The sequence below is a fragment of the Benincasa hispida genome, chromosome 10 (genome assembly GCF_027475165.1).
Source record: "Benincasa hispida cultivar pf3 chromosome 10, pf3_genome.v1.1, whole genome shotgun sequence".
Taxonomy (NCBI): Eukaryota; Viridiplantae; Streptophyta; class Magnoliopsida; order Cucurbitales; family Cucurbitaceae; genus Benincasa; species Benincasa hispida.
In genome coordinates this window covers 33,582,172-33,606,435 of record NC_143487.1, presented here as the reverse complement: position 1 = coordinate 33,606,435, position 24,264 = coordinate 33,582,172, and the positions used below count along the sequence as shown (strand labels likewise).

Here is a 24,264-nt window from a genome sequence, read left to right as displayed (position 1 = left end):
TGAGCTAAAGTAGTAACATATTATATCACACCTCACCGCGAGCTCAAGAGCATGGGCTCGGCGCAGGGCGTGACATATAGTGAAACAAAAATTTGAATTGTAAAACTAATGAGAGAAGGGAGATCCAAGTATGTTTCAATGCTAAGGAATACACTCCCACCTAAGCGCCCATAACAGAAGAATGTTGCGGGTTCTATCAACGTTAGAATGAGAACTCTATAATAGAGAAGAAGTTTGATGTTTAAGTTACCTCATATAGAACTTTATTGATGTATTTATAAGAGAATTGATCTAGTTTACAACGTCTTAGACTTAGGATATGAGTTTTTCCTAATTCCAAACAAGTTAGGATTAGGATCAATGATTAGATGGCACATAGGCATATTTAAAACCAACTCCACTTTATCCTGTTCTTGTCTTTGTCGCCACCTGCCCGAGACGATGCGGAGCGACCGACGTCCTCAAAAATAATATTAATTTTAAAAGGAAAAAGGAGTTTCCACCAATCCTTTTGACAGTGTGATTATATTGAGCACCAAAATAAAGTTAACAATATTTTAATAGAAAGTAATAAAAATGGTATGTGAAAAATAGAGTTGAATTTGCGAGGCATTTGTATACGGGAAAGGTGTTGGCACCTCACAACACCTATTAAATAGGTGGCCAACTTTAAATTATTTGAAAATATTCTTTAAAAAAATATTTTAAATATTGTCTTATTTTATCCCTCATTTCTCTATTATTTGGAAATAAGATCCCAAAAAATAAGTGGAAGAAAATTCTACAATTAGGCCGTATAAGAATTTAAAAAAATTTCACCTCGAAAATGTGAGAAAATATTACAAATTTCTCACATCATAAGATAGCCTTTTAATAAAAGCTTTTTTAAAAGATATTATTTCAGTTAAATTCATTTTATATTTGGTTCAAATTTTGGGCTCTAAAAAATTCTCAACCATCACCCCAAGAATATAAAAAATCAAACATTCAAATATTTCTATATTACCTCATAGAAAATTTTAAAGAACACATCCTTTGGTAAAACAAATTTTTAAGAAAGAAAGGTAAAAGCTTAAAAAAAAAAAAACACTGATAGACACTTCCATCAACTTCACTGCATTAGTCACATCGGCTACAAAACTAGAAATTTTCATTGACAAATAAATCCAGATGATTGCAAACTGCTTCTTCATTTAGGTTATGAAAACCCTTTCGGTCTCTCCTTCAATGCATTATGCAATTTCTTGTAAGTTAAAAAATCTTAACTTGCATCTTCCAATATCCAAAATTTTTTCCATCCAATTTTATGATCCGCTCGAAACTTCTTGGCTGTCATAATCCCATGTCTTCTGAACAAAATGTCTGATACCACTTGTAGGAAATTTATACCTAGATATAAATAAAAAGCAAAAACTAATTTATATCTTACATATCCACTTCATCCCAAAAAAATTAGGATTCATAAAATAGAAAATAACTAAGAGGAAAAAAAAAAGAACGACACTGAAAATATACTGGTTCGTTCTCAAACTCGGGAGTACGTTGACTCTTCTACAACTAGTTCGACTATGATGAACATTATAAAAGATTTCAAAATTAGTGCTATAAATTCCACCAAATAGGCCAACATGAACTATTTGATTTCCTATATCATAATTGGAATTAATAATAAAAAAGAGAAACATTAAAGAAAAGTATCCTCTGTATTCTTGTTCTCATTGCTGCACCAACTGAATAAAACAAAGAGTAATTCTTCAAATTGAAGAATTCCTTTATGCCGAAAAGGTCACGTATCGTCACACTTTTCTTAAAAAAATTGCAGCCACAAGTTTCTTTTTTGATCTGCAGCTCTATTCCCATCACAAACACATGCACAAGAACACACGCGTATACACGCGCATACTTTTGCTGGAAGACCATCAAAATTATATATATATACCAATCTTTTAAATCTTCAACCAAAATAAGAGATACATTTACAGAAATCTAAACAAAAACGTGTAATTAAAGGTTAAGAAACCAAAATTCAAGCAACCACACTAGACTTTAAGTGACCAAACGACCTTAACACTTACAGAAATGTCACCCAAATGTCCATAAACCCACTGCACATCAGTCTTAAACCCCTCCAAAACACAAACATAACATCTAATAGTCATGGGTAAGTCACACCACAACTCTATGAATATAAAGCAAGCATTGGTTTTCTACTATCCTTTGGCAGGCAGAGTTAGAGAAGGGTTTGGTAGGAAGCTGTTTGTAGAATGCATAGGTGAAGGAATCTTGTTCATTGTGGCAAGTGCAGATGTAAATCTACACCACTTTGGTTCTAGTCGTGGGGTTTAAAAGAATTTTATGAGAGTGAGGAATATGTCGACCTAGTTAAGATGTTTCGATGCATCTCTAATCTTTTTTGTCCATTAATTACTTTTTAAAAATATATCCCTTTGAAGGATTGACGTGATAATATGAGTTGTTCCCATTGTTTTTTTTGGCAAAGATGAACATAGGTATTGTGACACTTACAAAAGCATAGGTATTCTTTTCTCTCTTATTTTTGTTGATATTCATATTTATTTTGGATATATTTATTCATTCTATTAAAATTAATTATATTATTAATATCGATATTTATAACCATCAAGATGAGTTAAAAATTATTTTATTATTATTATTATTTTTGAGCAAGTTTATATAGAGATTATTAGTGTTGAATTAACCTAATTATTTTTTCAATTCCAATAAATTAATCCTAACTAATTGATTGATGAAAAAGTGGGGAAAATTAAAAGGATATTTTATTTTTAGAAACTATTTAGGAAAATATTGTTGTTTTCAAACTATTTGTAAGAATATTGTTGATTTTTATTTTTTTTAAATAAGTCGACCCTCGACCTTCCTCTTTCATATTTTTTGTACGTCGAACTTTGAACTCTCGACCTTACCCCAACATTATTATTGAGTCTGTTTAATTTGTAGGGTTGAAGTCTTAGGTGTTATAAATTCGTTTATATCTTTATTCTCAAATATATATATTGTTATGCTTGAATCCTTCCTTTTCTTTCAACTTTTGTTGCTCGTACATAATAACCTTTTACTATCTTATTGCATCACTGGATAATATAATTTAGTGGACTTTAAAATGTGCTATAATTTATAATTGGTAAATTTAATTTCTTCACTTCTGAAGGTAGACAAGATCAATTAACACCAGGAAATATGTTCAGTCTTTGATGGGGTAGCTAGCCATCATAGCTATGCCACAAGTACCTCGCTTGTCAGTTGAATCACTTTTCATTCTTATGTAACCAGATTCACCCCAGTTAGTGCCCCATGAATTCTTGACAAGCCAATAAGATTTGTGTAAAGCTTCCCATTATATTCACATACAAAATGAGGGACAAAAAGGTAAAAACACCACAAGAGTTAGTTAGAGAGATAGTGGAGTATGAGAATCTGGGGGAAAAGGGCAATTTTGTTGAGGATCCGTTGGAGGTGGGAGCACAGGGGGATTAAATAATTTGGAAGAGAAAGAGAAAGAAGGAAGAGAAGATTTTGGCTGAAAGGTGATTCGACCTTGAGGAGAGGACACCAACATCTCGAAATCCAGGCTGGGACATTTTTTTTTCTTTCTAATTTCCCTGAGTTTGTTGTTCATTTTCTATTCGTCATTTCTTCTTCCTCTGTATTCCATTGCTGTTATTTGACTACTGTCAAGGTTTATAAATAAAAGGATGGAGTGCATTGTTCAATCTTTTTTAATCTTGTTATCTTAATTTCTTGTTAATCGAAAGTGAGTTGAAAAGGAGCAGGGAAGACCGGGGGTTTAACATTTGGTATCAGAGCCGCAACCCCGAGGAAAATGCACACCATGGCCCAAAAACAATTGGAAGAGAGGATGGAGGCTACGGAGAAGGAAATGTTAGGGCTGAAGGAGCACTTTGTTAGCCTGTGCAAGAACTTGGAAAAGCTGACCGAGGAGGTTAGAGAGAATAACATGGCTCGAAGGAAAGAAGAATCAATGCTAACTGAAGGAAGCAATCTCAAGTCGAAAGGGAAGACAGAGGAAGTCGAATCTTCTCATATTCCCAGCGGAAGCAGCTTGGACAAAGGTAAGTATAAATGTTTAGAAATGCCCTTGTTTGCAGGTGACAACCCAGAATCGTGGGTCTATCAAGTAGAGCATTTTGAAATTCATGAGCTCTCTGATGCTGAGAAGGTGAAGGTGGCTGTGATTAGCTTCGCCCTTGATGAAGTTGATTGGTTCCGGTGGAGTAACAACCGGAGGGCCATTACTACATGGGAAGAGCTAAAATGTAGGTTGTTTGAACACTACCGGAGGGTTGGAGAAGGAAGCTTATGCGCTAGGTTATTGAAAATTCGACAAGAGGGTTCATACCAAGAATATGTAAAAAAATTCGTCAACTATTTTGCTCCATTGCCGGACTTATTAGAGGAAGTACTGAAGGATGCATTCTTGAACGGGTTAGAACCAGAGCTGCAAGCTGAAGTGGTTAGCCGGAATCCCAAAACTCTTGACGAGTGTATGAAGGAAGCCAAATTGGTGAATGATCGGAACATTGCACTCAGGCTGGCCTTGAAAGAGTTGGGCCGCAATAGGCTGAACCAGAAAATGGGCCAAATGAACAGAGGGGAATCTAGTGATAAAAGTCAGGGAAAGCCTATGGACAAACCAACCATGAAACAAATCGCATTACCCGTGAAGCCGTTAGTTCCCATTCCTGCAAAACAGAATCTTCCCATCAAGAAGGAGGCCCCAATGAAGAGACTAAGTGACCGCGAATTCAGAGAACGACTTGACAAGGGACTTTGTTTCTATTGTAATGAAAAGTATGCCCCGGGACACCGTTGTAAATTCAAAGAAAATAGAAAACTCATGCTATTTATAGCCAATGAAGAGGAGAAAATGGAGGAAAAGGAGTTAATCGAAGGAGAAGAACTGGTGGAATTGAAGTATGGTGAAGTACAAGAAAAGGTGGAACTATTGTTGAACTCTCTACTTGGATTTTCAGCAAAGGGAACAATGAAACTCAAGGGAAAAATCAGGGACAAGGAAGTGGTAGTCCTCATTGATTTGGGAGCTACTCACAACTTTATCCATCAAGAAACGGTTAGGGAGCTGGAGTTACCATTGGAACAACAAAAGAGGTTTAGGGTGGTGATAGGAAATGGAAGTGAAATCGAGGGAAAGGGTATTTGCAAGGGGGTGGAGCTCACACTCCCAAATTTGATGGTAAAGGCTGATTTCTTGGCTATGGAGTTAGGAAGGATGAACGTAGTTCTTGGAATGCTCTGGCTATGTACCACTGAGTTCATGGGAATCCACTGGCCTTCATTAACAATGGCCTTTTGGTCGAATGGAGCACTTATCGTGTTAAAAGGGGATCCCTCCCCCACTAAGGCTGAAGTTTCCTTTAAAATGCTAAGTAAACAGTGGAATGAGGAAGATATGGACTTCTTGGTAGATTTCCAGCATCTTGAGTTTGAAGACCTTGATGGGACGGAGGAAGGGAGGAAGAAAGAAGACCAACCTGTATTACCTGTCATGATTCAAGCACTATTAGAGTAGAACCAAGATGTATTCAGCTTACCAACTTCATTTCCCCCTAGAAGGGCAGTGACCACCAAATAACCATTAAAGATGGAACCAATCCAATCAATGTCAGGCCCTACAAGTATGGATATGCACAGAAGGAGGAGATAGAGAAACTAGTTCATGAAATGTTGCAAGCTGGATTCATTAGACCTAGCTGAAGTCCCTACTCAATTTACTGGTAAAGAAGAAGGATGGGGGTTGGAGATTTTGTGTTGACTATAGGAGGTTGAATCAAGCTACAATAGCTGAAAAATTCCCTATTCTAGTCATTGAGAAGTTACTTGACGAGTTACACGGGGCTGTAGTATTCTCAAAGCTTGATTTAAAGTCAGGTTACCACCAAATCCGCATGAGAGAGGAAGACATCGAGAAGACAACATTTATAACTCACGAAGGGCACTACGAGTTCTTGGTTATGCCTTTTGGGCTCATGAATGCACCTGCAACTTTCCAATCACTGATGAATCAAGTTTTTAAACCCTTTCTACGTTGCTTTATACTTGTGTTTTTTAATGATATTTTGGTGTATAGTCCAGATGTTTCTACTCATGAGACTCACCTAGGAGTGGTGTTCAACATTTTAAGAGACAATAAACTCTTTGCTAACCAAAAGAAATGTGTATTTTTCCGAGATAGGATACAATATTTGGGGCATTGGATTTCACACTAAGGGGTTGAAGCTGATGGGGAGAAGATCCAAGCTATGGTCAACTAGCCGCGTCCCACGAATGTGACTGAATTGAGGGGTTTCTTGGGGTTGACCGGTTATTATCCGCATTTTGTTCAAGGTTACAGCATTAAGGCAGCCCCACTAACACATTTGATCAAGAAAAATAGTTTGGGATGAGGCTGCCACTCGAGCATTTAAAGACTTGAAGCAGCAGATGGTGTCCTGTCCGGTTCTAGCATTGCTAGACTTCAACCAACCTTTCATTATAGAAACAGATGCCTCGGGAATAGGGGTGGGGTTGTTTTGACTCAAGGAGACAAACCAATAGCCTTTTTCAGCCAAAAGCTCTCACAACGTGCTCAAAACAAATCCATCTATGAAAGGGAATTAATGGCAGTCATATTAGCTGTCCAAAGGTAGCGTCATTACTTATTAGGAGGAAAATTCACTGTGATTTCAGACCAAAAAACCTTGAAATTCTTGGTGGAACAGAGGGAAGTACAATCCCAATTTCAGAGGTGGTTAACCAAGCTTCTTAGCTATGATTTTGAGATACTTTACCAGCCCGATTTGATGAACAAGGCAGCAGATGCCCTGTCTAGAGTCAACCTATCGTCTGAACTTGTTAGCTTATACTCCTCAGCAGTGTTAGATGTGGAACTCATATTAAAGGAGATGGGGGAAGATGAGGAATTACAACAAATCATTGCCTTATTGAAAGACAATCCAGATGGTAAACCAAACTACAAATGGAAAAATGGAAGACTACTCTATAAAGGAAGGTTAGTCATCCTTAAACAATCAACTTTGATTCCCTCTTTATTGCATACTTACCATGATTCCATACTTGGAGGGCATTCGAGTTTCCTAAGGACCTACAAACGCATGAGTGGGGAGTTATATTGGCCGGGAATGAAGAGTGATATAAAAAATTATGTGGCTGGATGTGATATTTGTCAAAGAAACAAAACAGAATCTCTAACCCTTGCAGGACTGCTACAATCGTTACCTATTCCCGAGCTAACCTTGGAAGAGTGGACCATGGACTTTGTTGAAGGACTTCCTAGAGCAGGGGGCTTTGATTCCATCTTAGTAGTGGTTGATAGATTGAGCAAATATGGACATTTTATCCCCCTCAAGCATCCATTTTCAGCAAAGCAAGTAGCAAAAAATCTTCATACAAGAGATCATCAAGCTTCATGGCATTCCTAAGTCGATTACTACTGATAGGGATAAAATCTTTTTGAGTAATTTCTGGAAAGAAGTTTTTGCAGCCCTAGGAACCAAATTAAGAAGAAGTACAGCTTTCCATCCTCAAACAGATGGACAAACTGAACGTGTAATTCGGTGTTTGGAGACTTATTTAAGATGTTTTTGCAATGAGCAACCTAATAAGTGGAATAAATGGCTGGCTTGGGCAGAGTATTGGTATAACATCACCTTCCATGCATCAATAAGGACTACCCCATTCCAAGCGATCTATGGGAGGACTCCCCCATCGTCAATACATTATGGGGAAACAAAATCCAGCAATGACAGTGTTGACAACCTATTAAAGGAACGGGACTTGGCTTTGAATGCACTTAAGGAGAATCTAGAAATTGCATAGAATAGAATGAAAAAGCAGGCCGACCAGCATAGACGTGAGCTGACATTTGAGGTAGGAGATGAAAGTTTTCTCAAACTAAGACCTTACAGACAAAGATCACTAGCATAAAGGAAAAGCGAGAAGTTATCTCCAAGGTTCTATGGTTCGTATCAAATAACTGAAAAGATAGGAGAAGTGGCGTATCGACTGAATCTACCACCAGAGGTAGTGATACATGATGTATTTCATTTGTCTCAACTTAAGAAAAAAGTGGGTAAGTCACAATACATACAGCCATTACCCCCTATGTTAACTGAAGAATTTGAGCTACAGGTTGTCCCTGAAGTGGTGCTTGGAGTAAGGTGGAATGGAGAACTAAACACACAAGAATGGCTTATTAGATGGAAGGGTCTTCCAGATAATGAGGCCACATGGGAGTCGGTAACGAACATCAAGCAACAATTTCTATCCTTCCACCTTGAGGACAAGGTGCATTTCTAAGGAGGGACAAAAAGTTAAAAACACCACAAGAGTTAGTTAGAGAGATAGTGGAGTATGAGAATCTGGGGAAAAAGGGCAATTCTATTGAGGATCCATTGGGGGTGGGACCACAGGGGGATTAAATAAATTGGAAGAGAAAGAGAAAGAAAGCAGAGAAGATTTTGGCTGAAAGGTGATTCGACCTTGAGGAGAGGACACCAGTATCTCTCGAAATCCAGGATGGGACATTTTGTTTTTCTTTCTAATTTTCCTAAGTTTGTTGTTCATTTTCTATTCGTCATTTCTTCTTCCTCTGTATTCCATTGCTGTTATTTGACTACTGTCAAGGTTTATAAATAAAAGGCTAGAGTGCATTGTTCAATCTCCTTTAATCTTGTTATTTTAATTTCTTGTTAATCGAAAGTGAGTTGAAAAGGAGCAGGGCAGACCGGGGGTTTAACAATTTGTTGCTAGCTTGCCTATACCCAACTATTGCCACTCCATGATTGAGTTGTTTTCCACAATTGCCTGAGAAGACACCACCAGAATAGAACTGAAAATCATATCCCCCTGCATCAATTGCTATAGAGACTGGCTGGTTAGCAACGACTGCTTTTAAGCTTTTCTCATCATTGGCAGGCACTTTTTCATATCCACTTATTTCCACGGTGTGGTTTCTCACTTTTTGTTTATTACATGTAGATTCAATTCCCCTGTATGGATATTCTGTTTCTGTAGTGAGTCTAGTTTTCTTGATGAATTGAAATGCTTTGTCCATGAAACCACCATTGCATCCCTGGTTCCCCGAGGCCACATCGCAGTCCACAAGCTCTTGTTCTGATAGAGACATCAATTTTCCTGTTTTTATTTTGTTGATGCCTTCCACTGCTGCTACTGCAGAGAATGCCCAACAGTTCCCTGTGTTAAAAATTCATAACTGGTGAGTTTGTTCGAATACGAAGGGATGACTTACAATGGATAGAGGAGGGTAGGGTAGTTAGGGAAAAAAAACTCAAAATCAGACGAAAAGAGAACATTTTCATACTGATTACTGATTAGTTAGATGAACGAGTGTATTATGAGTTCGTACCACATTGGCCTTGATTTTTTATTGGAGTAACTGCACCTTCCTTTCTCCAGTTAACATTAGTAGGCAAATTTACCATATTTCCATATCTAAAGCATGTATCAGGAAGCCAATCAGTTTTGTACCCCAAGTAAGTCTCCTTAAACTCATCATTTGTGAGATCTACTAAGTTATTTTCAGCTAGAGTATATGAATGATCCAGAGAATTGAAGTTGTCAATGTACTGAACATTCAACTGATAAATTGTGAATCTCCGCTCCCACTCTTCTCTACTCTTGTATTGTCGACCGTATTTACTCATCCATTTCTGGTACCTGCCTTGTAAGTCACCAGAACTAGATCCTGGGGGGTTGTCCATTGCCATAAATTCCATTGTGGGTGTCCAGATAACCCAGAGAATTAGAGACATCAAACCCACATTCCAAATCATTCTATATGCTTCCATGGCTCTTTTTTTTTTAATTGCGAATCAAAAGTCTGTTTCCGTTCTCCACATTGACGTCTAGTTATATATTGATCCATTCTTAACTGCAAGCGGATGAAGTTTTGATGCATGAGAAATTCTTGGATTCATGTATTTCACACCTTGAAGTTTCATTAAGGGCTGGTCTGTTGTTTCATCTTTCCAGCACGACAAGAAAAGGGGAAACATATAGTTCTGCTTTAGATAGATGGCCACAAGAAGAAAATAGATCAATTGGTGCTGCACTTCCATCGTAGAAAATGGTTTGGGTGTACTACATAATAATGCAAGTGTTCTTTTAGGTAAAGTTATAAAATCTCATTTCAAAAAAGGTGAGAAATGAATAATCATTTTTTTCTCGAAAATAAGTAAACAAAAAATGAGAAATGAGAAATATAAGAAATAAAAAGTGGCAGCCGATGCACGCTGCAGTGACCGCCGCTCCCTCTCTATCACACCTCACCTCCACGAACAATCAGAGTTACTTGTCTTTGAACATTTTTCCTCATAGACTCTGTGATTCAGCCCCTAACCCCTGCCGTTGGTGAGATCGTGCTGCCATCGCTCATTTTTCAGGTTCTCAAGGTTTTAATTTTTATTTTTATTTGCCATTGCTTTGGAATCAACCTTCTGGGATTTGAAACAGGGGTTGTTCCTTGATTTATATGCTACCATTTTTTGTGATGAGTGTTTTATCGTCTCTTAATTAGGATCGTACATAATGTTAAATCTGTTTCATGATCTATGGGTTTCCTGTGAACCATTTGCAGAATGTTTTGATAAACAATTATGTGCTACAACATAAGAATTCTCCTTTTCATTCTAGCATGAATATGGGAAGAACAAAGACTTCTGCATTTCTACTCGGTTTCCATCAATTTTTGCGACAATATTCTTCGATCCACTCAATATCTCCATCACAAGCCCTTCAAGAGAGCATTAAAGCTGCAGTTGAATCAAAGTCATATAAGAAACTTCCAGATTTGTTTCCTTCTTTGCGAGAAGCTTTCCATAACCCCAATCTTTTCTTGTTTCTCTCTACTTTTCCTGTTAACGTAAGAACACAAATTGTGGATGAGATATTGCAATCTTTAATATCTATTAAACCTCGCTCAAGATCCCAATTTGTCCATGTTTCTTTTTTTTTCTACACTCTTTAAAGCTCTTCACCCTTTCCCCTCTCTCTTCCAGTCCTCTAGAGGATTCTCCACTCTGGTTATGTCCTTGCCCCGCAGACCCATCTTCTCATCTCTTCTGCCTGGCTAAAACAACGTAGCCAGTCTAAATCTGTTGCTAATATCTTGATGGATATGCGGTCAATTGGGTACAAGCCTGACAGTAACATATGTAATTATATTATATCCTTTCTTTGTGCCACTGATGAATTAGCAGAGGCTTTTCAAGTATTGAAAAGTATAGGAGGGGCAGGGTGTTTTCCTGACTTGGAGAGTTATGGCACCTTAATTAGTGCAGTAACAGCTGTTAGATGGACAGACAAGGCAGTGTAATTACTAAAAGAAATGGTTTTAAAAGTTAAATTGACACCAAGACAAGGAACGATTATCAATGTTGTGGTTGCTTTACGAGCAACCACTTCCACACGGTCGACCGCTTTCAACTTCTTTCATTTTTTTTGTGGGTCTAGAGTAAGCAAAAAACATATACTAGTAGAAGAGGATCATTCATCATATCCAGGGTGTATCAATAATTCAATTTAGGATTTTCATAGCGATTGCTAATGATAGGTGATCGATCGCATACTAGTGAGTAGCGATCATTTTGTGGAGGTAAATGATCGTTTATCCAAATGTAAATGATCGCTGATGGAATAGTACGCAATCGTTTATTAAAAAGTAAGCAATCATAATCAAATGGTAAGCAATCGTGTATCCAAACGTAAGCGATCGTTGATCCAATACTCCGTCATAACATACCTGAGCTCAGCAATTGCGTACTATTTTCTTAGTAATTGGTTAGATTTTATTTTAGATTCAAGTGCAATTCAAACTTGATTGTCTATACTTGGCCTTTAAAGGGACAATGATGTTACTTCGCACATTTGTGCATTATGGTGGGGAGTAGAACTAGACCGATAGTAATTATGTTGGAGGTTCCATGGAACGATTAAAGATTAGAAGTGATATAACTTGTAGTGAACTTGGGTCTTCTGCATCAACGACTTAATATCAATAAGGATATGTTACAATCTATTGGTCCCAGCTCCTTCAATTGATATAACGGATGTCTACCTTAGATTTTTTTGTTTTTGTTTTGTTTTTGTTTTTTGGGAAGGAAGTGATGCATCCTAGATGTTGTTGTTTGTATCTGTGATACCGAATGATAATCATGGAGTCGACATTGATAATACGGATTCACATGACAATCCTACTATTCCAACCATTCCAACGAATTAGAACTTTTATTTTCCAACCACATCCGACACATGATATTCCAAACATGTATGCACTCGATGAGAACATCGAGTTGTGTAATTTGGCGATCACAGAAATGATCCATGAGGTGGATACAATGATGTTAAGTTCAATATCCGATCGAGATGTGCACCATAACCTGTCCCAACATCATTTGTTCAATCGAGATGTACACCACAGGCAGTCCCAACACCATCTGTCCATGTTCCAACCCCACCTGCTCTCATCTCATCAGTGGCAATGCTCTCTGCTCCAACACATTCGAATGTTCCAACCCAACAATTTGTTGATGTACCTAGACCATGATGGACTGACTTATGATGACATTATCAAAGTACGTCATTATTGTTTGAATGACATTGACTTACAGGTCGGTTAAATTTTCTTTTGCAAATATGATTTGTTGGTTAAATTGTCAATGCTTGCAATAAGAAAGAATTTTGATTACTAGGTAAAGAAGTCAAAGAATACCTTGTTAACTATCCAACGTGTAGATAAGAGACATAATTGGAGAACTCGTGCAAAGAGATTGGAAGGAAGTGATTGTTTCAAGGTGACGAAGTACCTAAGCGAACATACATGTGCACTTGAAGTTAGGAACTTCGATAATCGACAAGTTAAGAGTTGGGTTATTGGACACTTAATTAAGTCCAAGTATGAACAAGTCGATCGGTCATACCATCCAAGGGACATTCGGCAAGACTATGGAGTAATTATTATAAGCTATGAATGGGCCTATCGTGTGAGAGAGTAGGCATTAGTATACGCATGAGGTTGCCAAAAGGATCTTACACCATTGTTATTGCATATGGTGAAGCATTTAAGTTTGCAAATCCATATATTGTGTTTTAGGTTGAAATTGAAGACGAATAATATTTTAAGTATGTCTTCATGACATTCATGAAGGGATCGAATCCTGTGTGGAAGCGATTGATCGCCTATACTTTTAGTTATTGTTTCGAAAAACAGAAAATTCAGAGAAGATTAAACATTTAAACTAAACATGCTTTTACTGTGAAGAATCTCGAGGAAAAATATATTACCTTTAAAGACTAAATATTCAATATTCTCCAATTCTTCAAATAACATGATCTAAACAACTCTTCTTGGATCTCGAACAAGACACTGCTACAAGTCTTCTCTGCTATTCTTCGGCAAGGATTTGGGTTTGCGGGAACCAAATTCTTTGAAGCTGTTGGGAAGATTTATTTATTTATTTTTTTGCAAAGAAATCTTTTTCTCTGTGTTCTTTGAAACTTTATAGAGAGTTGTATAGAGAAACTTCTTTCTCCAAATGCAGAGAACTCCCTGCATAATGAGAGAGGGGAGTTAAATCCCTTCACCATTATCTTCAACTCCTTTGTAACTGCACTAGAGTTATTATTTAATTTAATAAAAAAATCAAATGAGATCAAATTAAATAATTTATTAATTAGTCTAATTCATTAATTTTAATTAAATATAATATATTGAATTAAATATTGAATTTGAATCATATTCAAATGTATTTTTATCTCATAACCTATAGTTTTAATGTGTATCTCATTCACATTAAATTTAACCGATAGTTTTAATATGAATCTCATTTATATTATTTAATATTTGAATCTTATTTAAATACATTATTCTCTCAAATTTATATAGATTAAATTTGAATCTTATTCAAAATTAACTTTATAATATAATGTATATACATTATATTAATTGTATCACATACAATTAAAATATATTCCCTTATAATTGAATAATTCAAACTCTTCCAAAACTAAATAATCATTGGTTTACCCTTAGTGAGTTAGCAGGGGACCTAATGAACCTCTAAATTAGAAGTTCCAATGATTCAAGATTAATTAATTAAACTCTTTAATTAAATTAATTAGCATTCATTAATTATAGGTTGTGCTTCTAAAAACCCATAGTTGCACTTTTCGCACTATAGAATATTTTTCTGTCTATGGATATAACCATTACAAGTAGTGAATTTTTCACAATTTGTTCATAATTACAATTGGGTCAAATTATCGTTTTACCCCTATAATTACCTTTTGCTCCATAAGTCCCATTGATCCTTTAATAAACAACTTGTTTATAGTTCAACTATAAACAGAATCCTTCTCGGGCCAATGAGAGAGAGGGCCCCATTGTTTAAAATCTGGAGTCAGCACTTAAGGGAAAAATTTATCTACTTATTCTCAAGTCAGAAAGGAGTGAATTTCATCTAGTGTAGCTATGTTCCTAACTTCCCACTCAGTCTTGTTCCCAAAATGATAGACTTATTGAATCAGCGACTCGGGTCACTCTCATTAATACAAATCAAAGAACAAACCCTCATAGACAGGAGTCCATAACTCACTCAAAATGAAGATCGAGTTACACATGATCATCCTATGAAATATTAATCACTTCAGTCAACGATGTTACAAAGAAAGATTAATTATTTGTGGTCCAGTCTTATACAAACTCTTTGTATATGATACCCTCACTACACGTCTATACATGAACGAATTGGATCAAATCGTTTGTAATGTTTACAAAGTGGGTCATATCCACAGTCTCACTATGATAAGGCACCCAACCTTATCCGTACACTATAGACCTTTTAGGTTATTACTTGAATATGATCTATCCGTATGTCAACCACAACTATTCATGTTATATTAAATAACTTTATATCTTAGTTCATTTAATTGACTTACGCAGGTCTAATTGTAAAATAAAACAACTCCTTATTATATTAAATAAATGAATTTTGTTTATACATTACAAACAACAAGATTTAGGACATAAACCACCAGCAATTCGGGCCGTGTATCTGTATCTGTCTTGTGGTTGTTGTAGATGACATTCACCTTCATAAGAAGTATAAGGGTATGTTGTTAATACCGAGGTGCATTGATGGTAATAACAATATATGCCTTATTGTGTTTGACATTGTCGATGGTGAGAATGATTCATCTTGGACTTGGTCTATGGCATACTTGAAAGCTGCGATCAGTGAAATTTCAGAATTGGTCATGATATCTAATCGTCAAAAGTCCATCGAGAAGGTGATCCTATGAAATATCAATCTAATCAATTTACAGATTTACAAAGAGAGATTAAATATTTCGTGGTCCAATCTTATACCAACCCTTTGTATAAGATACACCCACCTACATGTCTCCACATGAACGGTTTGGATCAAACTATTTGTAATAATTACAAAGTGGGTCGTATCCATAGTGTCACCAGGATAAGACACCCAACCTTGTCCATATACTATAGACCTTTAAGTTATTTCTTGAACATAATCCACCTGTATATCAACTATATATTGTCCAAGACTACATGTAATAACCTTGAATTTTTCTAGTTAATGGATAAATTAATATTGCATATTTAATAACTAAATTAATTAATTAATTATGATGCTTTAGGGTACAAATCCCAATAGGGCTTTAGCCATTCACTCAATACAGAAAAATAATAAAAAAATTAGTAAAAATGGTCATCTAATTAAAAGAAAATTCAACTCAACATGCCACTTCATTTAAAATTTGTCAATTCAACATACCATGTCACTTTTTTGTGGGTTTATCACTAATTTGGGGTGAAAAAGACCTAAAATCGTGGGTTTTTTTTTGGCCTAGAAGTGTCATTTTTGTTCTAGGTTTCTTTTCGTTTGGAGTTGTGGGTGTAGGATTGTATCAGCAACAGCGGAAGCATAAGGATCATCTAAGCACTTTAATTCACTAAGTTTGGCAAAATATAAAGCATGCTCTTGTAAAAAACAAGTGAGTTTCAAGACATACCTCTTGTAGAACTTCTTCAAAGCTCTTTCTCCAACTGCTAGGGGTGTCTGGTTTGGGTTAAAATTTTTTAAAAATATTAAATTCGGATTGGGTCTCGGGTTACCCCATTTCATGGTCGGGTAGACCAGACCCAAACATAAAACTGGCAGATCGTATAGCATTACTCAACGATGTGAAGCATTTGGTAAACGATTATATAGTATTGGGTAGGCGATCGTATAGCATTGGATAGGAGATCGTGTAACATTTGATAAGTGATCGTATAACATTTGGTAAGTGATCGTATAGCATTAGGTAGGTGATCATATAGAATTTTGTTACTCAGCGATCATGTAACATTTGGTAAATGATCGTGTTGCATTTGGTAAGCGATCGTATAGCATTGAGTAGGTGATCATATAGCATTGGGTAGGCGATCATATAACATTTTGTTACTCAGCGATCGTGTAGCAGAGCTCAGTGATCGTATAGCTGAGCTCAATAATCGTATAGCATTTGGTAAGCGATTTGTATAGCATTTAGTGGACGATTGTATAGCATTGGTAGGTGATCGTGCAACATTTTCCAATTGGTAAGCGATCGTACAGCATTTAGTAGACGATCGTATAACATTGGTAGGCGATCGTGTAACATTTTTCAATTGGTAAGCGATCGTGTAAAAGAATCGGTGACCCAACTCGGCCCAACCCAGAAATTTTGGGTTGGGTGACCCTTCAAAAATGAATTAATAAGGTTCATTATTAGCCAACCCGAATTTTTGGGTTGGTCCACAAAATTCTCCCAATCCGGTCTAACCCGGACTATGTACACCCCTACCAGCTGCTATCTTCTCCGAATCTGATTGCAGACCACCTCAAGATCTTCTCCACTATTTTCTTGGTACTCTAAATTGAGTTGACTCAAAAAAAGCTTGAATCAAGGGATGAAGAAGAAAAGCTCACAACAGCAATCTTGGTGAAGAACCCTTTCTTTAACTCGAATTTTTTCTAAAATTCTCTATAGATTGCATGCCTGATTTTCACTCCAATCTTTTCATTATATTGCAGATCAACTGCAAAGAAGAGAGTTGCATGAGTTGCAACTCATGCTTGGAGAAGCCAAGGCCAAGAAGATGCTATTTGTGTGAGCTACTTGAAAGATGGATAATGGAAAATCTACATTTTCCATTTTGTGTTTTGCTTTTCTAAATTTCCAATTTTATCATAAAATCAACAATGATTTTATAAAATCTATTTTGATTTTAAACTAAAAAAAATAATTAATTTAATAAAACTTAATTAATTTAATATCAAATATTAAATTAATTTTAACACATATCCAACTTTATATATTTAAATCACACTTAAATATATAAATTCTCCTATTCCGTTTAATTTTCAAATTAAACATGTATTTATATCTCGTATAATTACTAATTCCCTTAATTTTAATTTGAACAATTCAAATTAACTTATCACACTATTCTAGAGCTAGTCTATTACGTGCTAGTAGGGGGACCTCACGGAACTAAAGATCATGGGCTCCAACGATCCCACATTAATTGACTAAACTCATTAGACCAGATTAATACCCATTCATTAACTAATGGGTCACTCCACTAAAGCCCATAGTTTCACTCCCCTCACTGTAGATATATTATATCCACATGATTTAACCATAATCGGCTGTTCGTAATAACGACTGGGTTAAATATCTGTTTTACCCCTAAGATTACGTCTTATTTCTCAAGTTCCTACTGATCCTCTAATGAACAACTGGTTTGTGATCCAATTACTAAACCAAATTCTCTCAGCCTAGTGAGAGGGTGGGACCCCTTGTTCAAGACCTAGATTCAATGCTTGAGACAACAACCTTTCTCCTATCCCTAAATTGGGTAGGTGTGAACTCCATCTTGCACCCTATGTCCCCAACTATCTATCCGGTCTTACTCCTAAACTGGGAGTCTTATTGAGTTGGCACTGTTAAGCCAACCCTCACCTATGCAAATCTAAAGGCAATCCCGAATAAACAGAAGTTCATAGTTAGCTCAGAATTAAGATCGAGTTACCTAGGTCATCTAGGTGAAATAATCAGTCTTATACAGTAAACAACGTTATAAAGTAAGAATGACTTATTTCTTGGTCCTGATCTTATGCAAACTCATTGCATAGGACACCCCCACTCCTCATGTAGCACTTTACAACTTTTTGTAATAACTACAGAGTAGGCTGCATCCAATGGTGTTACGAGAATAAGGTACCCAACCTTATTCATGTACCATAGATCATTTTGACTATTTACTCAAACCTGATCCACTTTTATGTCTCTACATAAAGTTCAAGTACTCATACAATAGTCATGAGTCTTAGTTTATTGGATTTAGACTTTCATATAATTTATGAAATCGATAATAAGTATATTGATTATAGAAAATGTTTATCATTTTACAAACTGCGAGTTTTAGGACATAAAACCCAACAGTGAGCTTAACCAAGATTTATACCATGAATACCAAAAGACCAAAAAGGGGTAAGGTGTCAATGCTAGTAGTTTTCAGGACAAGGACGACTCTATTATCATGATCCATGGTGGTCAATACAGTAGTTTCTGAAAGGGATAGGGCTCCAGACGCAGAATTCTTTCCTCACCTCCTTGTCGAGATCGAGCATAAATGTCGGGGGTGATTTCGTCCATCATTTGGTTATCGTCGTGGCACCCCTCGTAAGGAAATTTTATATAAATATTATGGACGGTTCTATGACATTCTTTGTTCGTGGTCGGTCAATTGTCATTTAATTCCTCCACTATTAACAAATTCTTTGGTCTGCCTAGTATAAATTAGGATGAGTACAATAGAGACATTGTGAGCAAATCGATCTTGACCGTCAATTGGATTTTTACCACATTTGCAGGTTTTCCTATTGAAATTCAAAAGCACTATCAGTAACCTCTCTAACCAACTCTTCTAATGACTTACTCGATTCAGAAGGTTGATCTTGCATCGACTCTCAGATGTAGTGTAGTCTTGAGCGTATGAGCCTTTCTACCACCCTTGGTATTCACAGTCAAAGGACTCCTTTGATCAAAGATAATACGACTCAAAATCTAAATGACTAGAATACCCCTCTTTGCTGTAACCACTTGTATCTGGACCCCACTACAATCTCGAGGATGCTGGCATATAATACCCCACAAACGAGCAATTGTTGGACACGTTTGCTTGCTGCGGTCTTCCTACAACCATATGACCAACCAAACAAGCTACCTCAGTGAGTTAACAGTCTAGGTCCTCACCTTTATTGGCTTTTTCGCTCTTAATCTTAAATTAATTAATTACTATTTTGATGATAATAATTCTGAATTAATTTACTAATAAATTGAATATTTTGAAGGATCTATTGCGTAGGGTTTGGAATAAAGATTCCAATGTAATTTCAATAATTTAAATCATAGCTCAATGAAGAAGTTATAACCAAAACAAAAGTTGGAGAAAAATCTTATCCAGTGAAGTTAGATAATTAAGAGTGAAGCTCACTTACCTTTTGTGAAGACGTCAAGCTCGTCTCCCAAACTACTGTGAGTTCTGGCCATCATGGAGATAAGTTATTTTGCCTCTGCATGGGTCTTATTTATCAAAACTCCTCTATTTGTCGCATCTATCATGCTTCTACCATTTGGTATTCGTCCTTAGAAATATTGAATAAGAAGCTCATATGAGATTTACTGGTGCAGAAAACTGGCACAAATGCGCTTGAAATGCTCCCAATATTCACTCAAAGTCTCGCTAGCTATCTGAATTATCCCGTAAATATCTTTCCTTATGCCCATCACCCTTGAAATGGGGAAGAATTTCTCTAGGAACTTTTTCTTGAGATCATTCTATGACATGATTGAGCCAAAGTGTAAGAATTTCTCTAGGGCAATACCCTCATGTTCAACTGCTCCTGTGTCACTCCGTGAGGCTTCATCTCGTCACATACAATATGGAACTCGTTTAAGTGTTCATGGGGATCTTCACCTGCACTTCCACAAAAAAGCAATAAATGTATAAGCCCAAGCTTTAATTCAAGGCTACTTGTAATCTCGACGTAAGTGATGCAAATGGGCTATTGAGCCATGTCGAGCTTTGCAAGCTCTCTCAATGTTCTTTCAGTTGTCATCATCTCTTTAAGGGCTTGGATATTAACTAGATTAGCTTGGCCTTCTGCTTCTCGAGCCTCCCTTCTAAGTCAATGTTCCTCAAGGTTAGTATCTAAAGAAAAAAACAAACAAACAAAAAGAAAAAACTGTAGGCCACAACCTCTGAGGGTGTATTTGGCGTAGAGTTGGGATGAGTTGAGTTGATAATAATTGTTCGTGTGTTTGGGGTGCAAAGTTGAGTTGAGTTGGTGTAGGAAGTCTATGCTTGTGGTGCATGGTTAAATTATGGATATTTGATACAGTTTTTTAAAACCTAAAAAACATGCATTTTTATGCTTTTTTTTTTGTTATTGTTTTTCTGTTTAACTTTTTGTTCTACCATTCAACTACACATATACTTTCCTAAAATCTTAATGCTTATTTGAGATGTGAACTCAATAAATAAATATATTTTACGATTTTCTACATGTAACTGTAACGACCCGACTTTTCAACATTTACTAACAGAGCATTACCACATACGTGCAGACCTTAGGTAAAAATTTTAGCCATTTGCTCAAATAAAAATAAAATGATCTCATATGTCAAATAAAATTAAAAAAATTCCACTAAGACAATTCAAAACATTTGTTTGAGGTCTCCGAAAAACATAAATTTAAAACTAGAAAACATTGAAGAACTTAAAATTTTAACATAAAAAGTTCTAGAATTTCAAATACCAAGACTCGTTTCAAACATAAAAAATATGAAAACATGAGCGGAAACTTCTGTCTAGTCCCAAGGGCACGGTTACATATTTTTCTTGTCATTCACCAGTCCATCCTTGCCCTTACCTAAAAAACATATCATAAGAAAGGGTGACTATGGAATACTCAGTAGGTGACCCACTACTAGGCCCACTAGTGAATTTGTTAGCCTTCCTATCTGGGCATCGGTATACATGTTATAACATGACAGTCATGGTGATCCCATAGGAACACAAATTATGGCAGTCTAGTGGTCCCGAAGGAACACAAATCATGACAGTCTAGTGATCCTGTAGGAACACAAATCACGACAGTCTAGTGAACTCGAAGGAACACATATCATGACAATCTAGTGAACTCAAAAGAACACATATCATGGCAACCTAGTGAATGCGAAGGAACGCACAGTCTAGTAAACGCGAAGGAATACAAATCATAGCAATAATGGTGATCCCTTAGGGACACCAAATCAGTCATAAATGGTGAACCCGAGGCAAATCATAGCAAATTATTCGGATGTACATTGTCCGATAGGAGTGCTAACAGTCACCATCAGTCCAACATGCAATATACAACATTCAAATTTCGTATCAAACCATAAATATGTTATCATGATCTTAGTAGCATAATTCATAGGTTTTCGGAACACCTTCAATAGTCCATCCATTGGCAAATCATAGCAAATTATTCCATCACAATAATATCATGTATTCACGTGTATACACAATATTAACATCAACTTAGTTAGGGTACCTTATTCGAAGACAAACTAGTAATAAACCACTTACCATGGAATTAAGTCCAAATAGCTAGCAATTTAACTTCGCAAAACCTTGAATCCTGAATAAATCCAAAAATATAAACCAAAATTAAATCCAACATTTAGGGCATAATTTCAATCACAACTTGACTCGAACGTCTCTAAATTACTTACCTAACTCGTTGTTTGATCCAAAATCACTTCAAAGTTTCAAAATCAATATGTTCTAACAACTATATCACCAAAACCAATCTTTAACTCTAATGGACAGTAGTTTCAGACCTTCTAATCCAACTTCTAAAAATCATGATTTAAACAAAAGTTAAGCCAACACTTAAGGGATATCCAAAAATTCTCAATAAAGACCCTAAACCTTACAAAAAATGATGCCGAACAATTTTAATCTTGTCGGAAAGCACCTTGAGCATCTATAAAACCCAATTTCAACATCAAAACAGTATGAGTAAGCCAAAACTCAAACCAAAATTTGATGGGTATTCGATCTTTCAAGAAAACCTATAAAATACCAAATAACTTACCCAAAATATCAATTTTGGTGGCAGTGGCAACCATATACGTGTGGTGAACGTTGCTGTCAGACGGGAAAATTTTATAGGATGGTAGTTGGTAGTGAGAGTCTTGCATGAGGAGGGTAAGAGAAAGAAGAGGGGTTTTTCAGTTTTACAGATTCTATTCAGCAATGATTACGGACAAACCAAAGCTCCAAACAACAATCCAACTGTTCAAAACAAGATCCTATATTTCCCAAACAGACTGACTAAATTTTAGCACAATCCAATGGTTAAACTCCACCAATAAAATTTTTTGTAGACGGTGTTGTTAAAAAACCAAACTGCTGTCTTTCTCTCCAATTTTCTGCCTCTTTTCACTCTCCTTTAATTTCAAATATCCCAATTATTTCATTTTCTTCAAATTTTGAAAAGACAAATCCAATATTTTATCACAATATCTCCAAGATCTTCAAAGATTCTAGGAAATTAATAAATCAATTAGCTTCTCAAATTACCTTAATTTACACTCCAAAAACCAAAATCAAAGGGCATAAAATCATCAATTTGATACAAATTAAATTCTTTCAAATATTTAAATCAATTTAAAATCACATAAAATTAATTATCTTCTCAATTGTTTTAAGTTGGTTCCAAAATCCAAAAGTTGAAGGAAATTAAATCCCAACAATTTAAGATAATTAACCCCAATTTATCCGGAACTTGGAATGTTATAGTAACTATTGCATTTAATGCAGACGAAATACTATTATTGTTATCAACAACCCTACAACATACTTTAACAATCATGAATCGTATGAGTTGAATATGCAGAAAAGATAGGGTTGCCATAAAAAATATATTATTCATGCATAAAAAAAATATTATTCATTAAGGTAGTCAAGCTAGTTAGACAGGTGAAGGCATTGAAAATATTGGAGGGAGGGAGAAAGAGTTGGGGTGAGTCGGTAACATTAACCAACTCAGCTCTATTAGCGCTTAGAATTGACTACATTTGTTAAAGATTATTATTGCTTGTTGGGTTGTTGGTTGTGTTAGAAAATATCTTACAGAATATCTCATGCATTGCTGAGTCTGCAGATATTTACTTTCCTTATCTGTTTTTTTTTTTCCCATCTTATTTGCCAAGGGATTATTTCCTTATCATGCTTTGCTGATTGAATGGGTCTAATTTTCTTTTCTATTGTGCCTTTTTAAGTGCAAGGTGTGGTCTTGCTATGGTTTCCGCTCTTGATCATTGTTTCGTGAAGAATCTTGTTTCCGTGAGGGCCGATTGTCAAAATTGTGTTACAAGATCATTGTTAATCTTGAAGTTACTCTTGTGACCATTGTTGGAGTGAGCTTTGCGAGAAGGTTACTTTGGTCTTAGAAAGAGCCTAAGATTTCATCATTATCGGATAAGAGATTATCTAACTAAGGGGGCCTAAATTAATCAAGTGAAAGATTTTTTCACAAGAAGGTGAAAAGATTACGATAGAGAGGACGTCTTACGCTTAGAGGGAGCCTAAGTGATTATTTACTAATATTCTCATACTTTTGGGGAGACTAAGTTTCCTTGAAAGAAGAGCTCACATGTAGGGGAGCTTAAGTATTCGTCATTGAGTTAAGTTATTTGTATGTCACTGTAATTATTAGTATATCTACGAATAAGTACAACATTGTAATTACATAATTACTTATTATTAAAAGTATCTTTCCACGAGTACACTACTCCCCATACATAGGTGGTATTTCATCGAACTAGGTTACCAAATTTTATGTTTGGTTATGTTTGGTTATCTCTTTTCTATCTGTTGTTCTTGCAAGTGTTGATACATCATGTGTGACATAGTTATCTTGTTTGGTCGATTACCTATATTTCAAACTCCATCAATATTTAAAGTCGGCCGACCAAACATTGAGTTGGTAATTTTTACCAACTCAACCCAATTCATCTTGGTGAGCGAAAATACTCCTAAGAGAAACAAGTCATACAAAAAAT

The 24,264-nt window shown here is 35.9% G+C and overlaps 1 protein-coding gene and 1 pseudogene across 1 annotated transcript; one reads left to right on the top strand and one right to left on the bottom strand.

The window, feature by feature from the left end:
- Positions 1-3,223: 3,223 nt before the first annotated feature.
- On the bottom strand, positions 3,224-9,887 carry LOC120089293 (senescence-specific cysteine protease SAG39-like). The gene is made up of 3 exons (XM_090306030.1): positions 9,446-9,887; positions 8,824-9,273; positions 3,224-3,363 (listed from the first exon to the last, which is right to left on the bottom strand). Exons 1-3 carry the CDS (start codon positions 9,885-9,887, stop codon positions 3,224-3,226), a joined length of 1,032 nt encoding a protein of 343 aa, XP_090162156.1.
- A 422-nt stretch (positions 9,888-10,309) lies between these two features.
- Positions 10,310-11,623, top strand: LOC120089031 (pentatricopeptide repeat-containing protein At1g06270 pseudogene; annotated as a pseudogene).
- Positions 11,624-24,264: the final 12,641 nt, after the last annotated feature.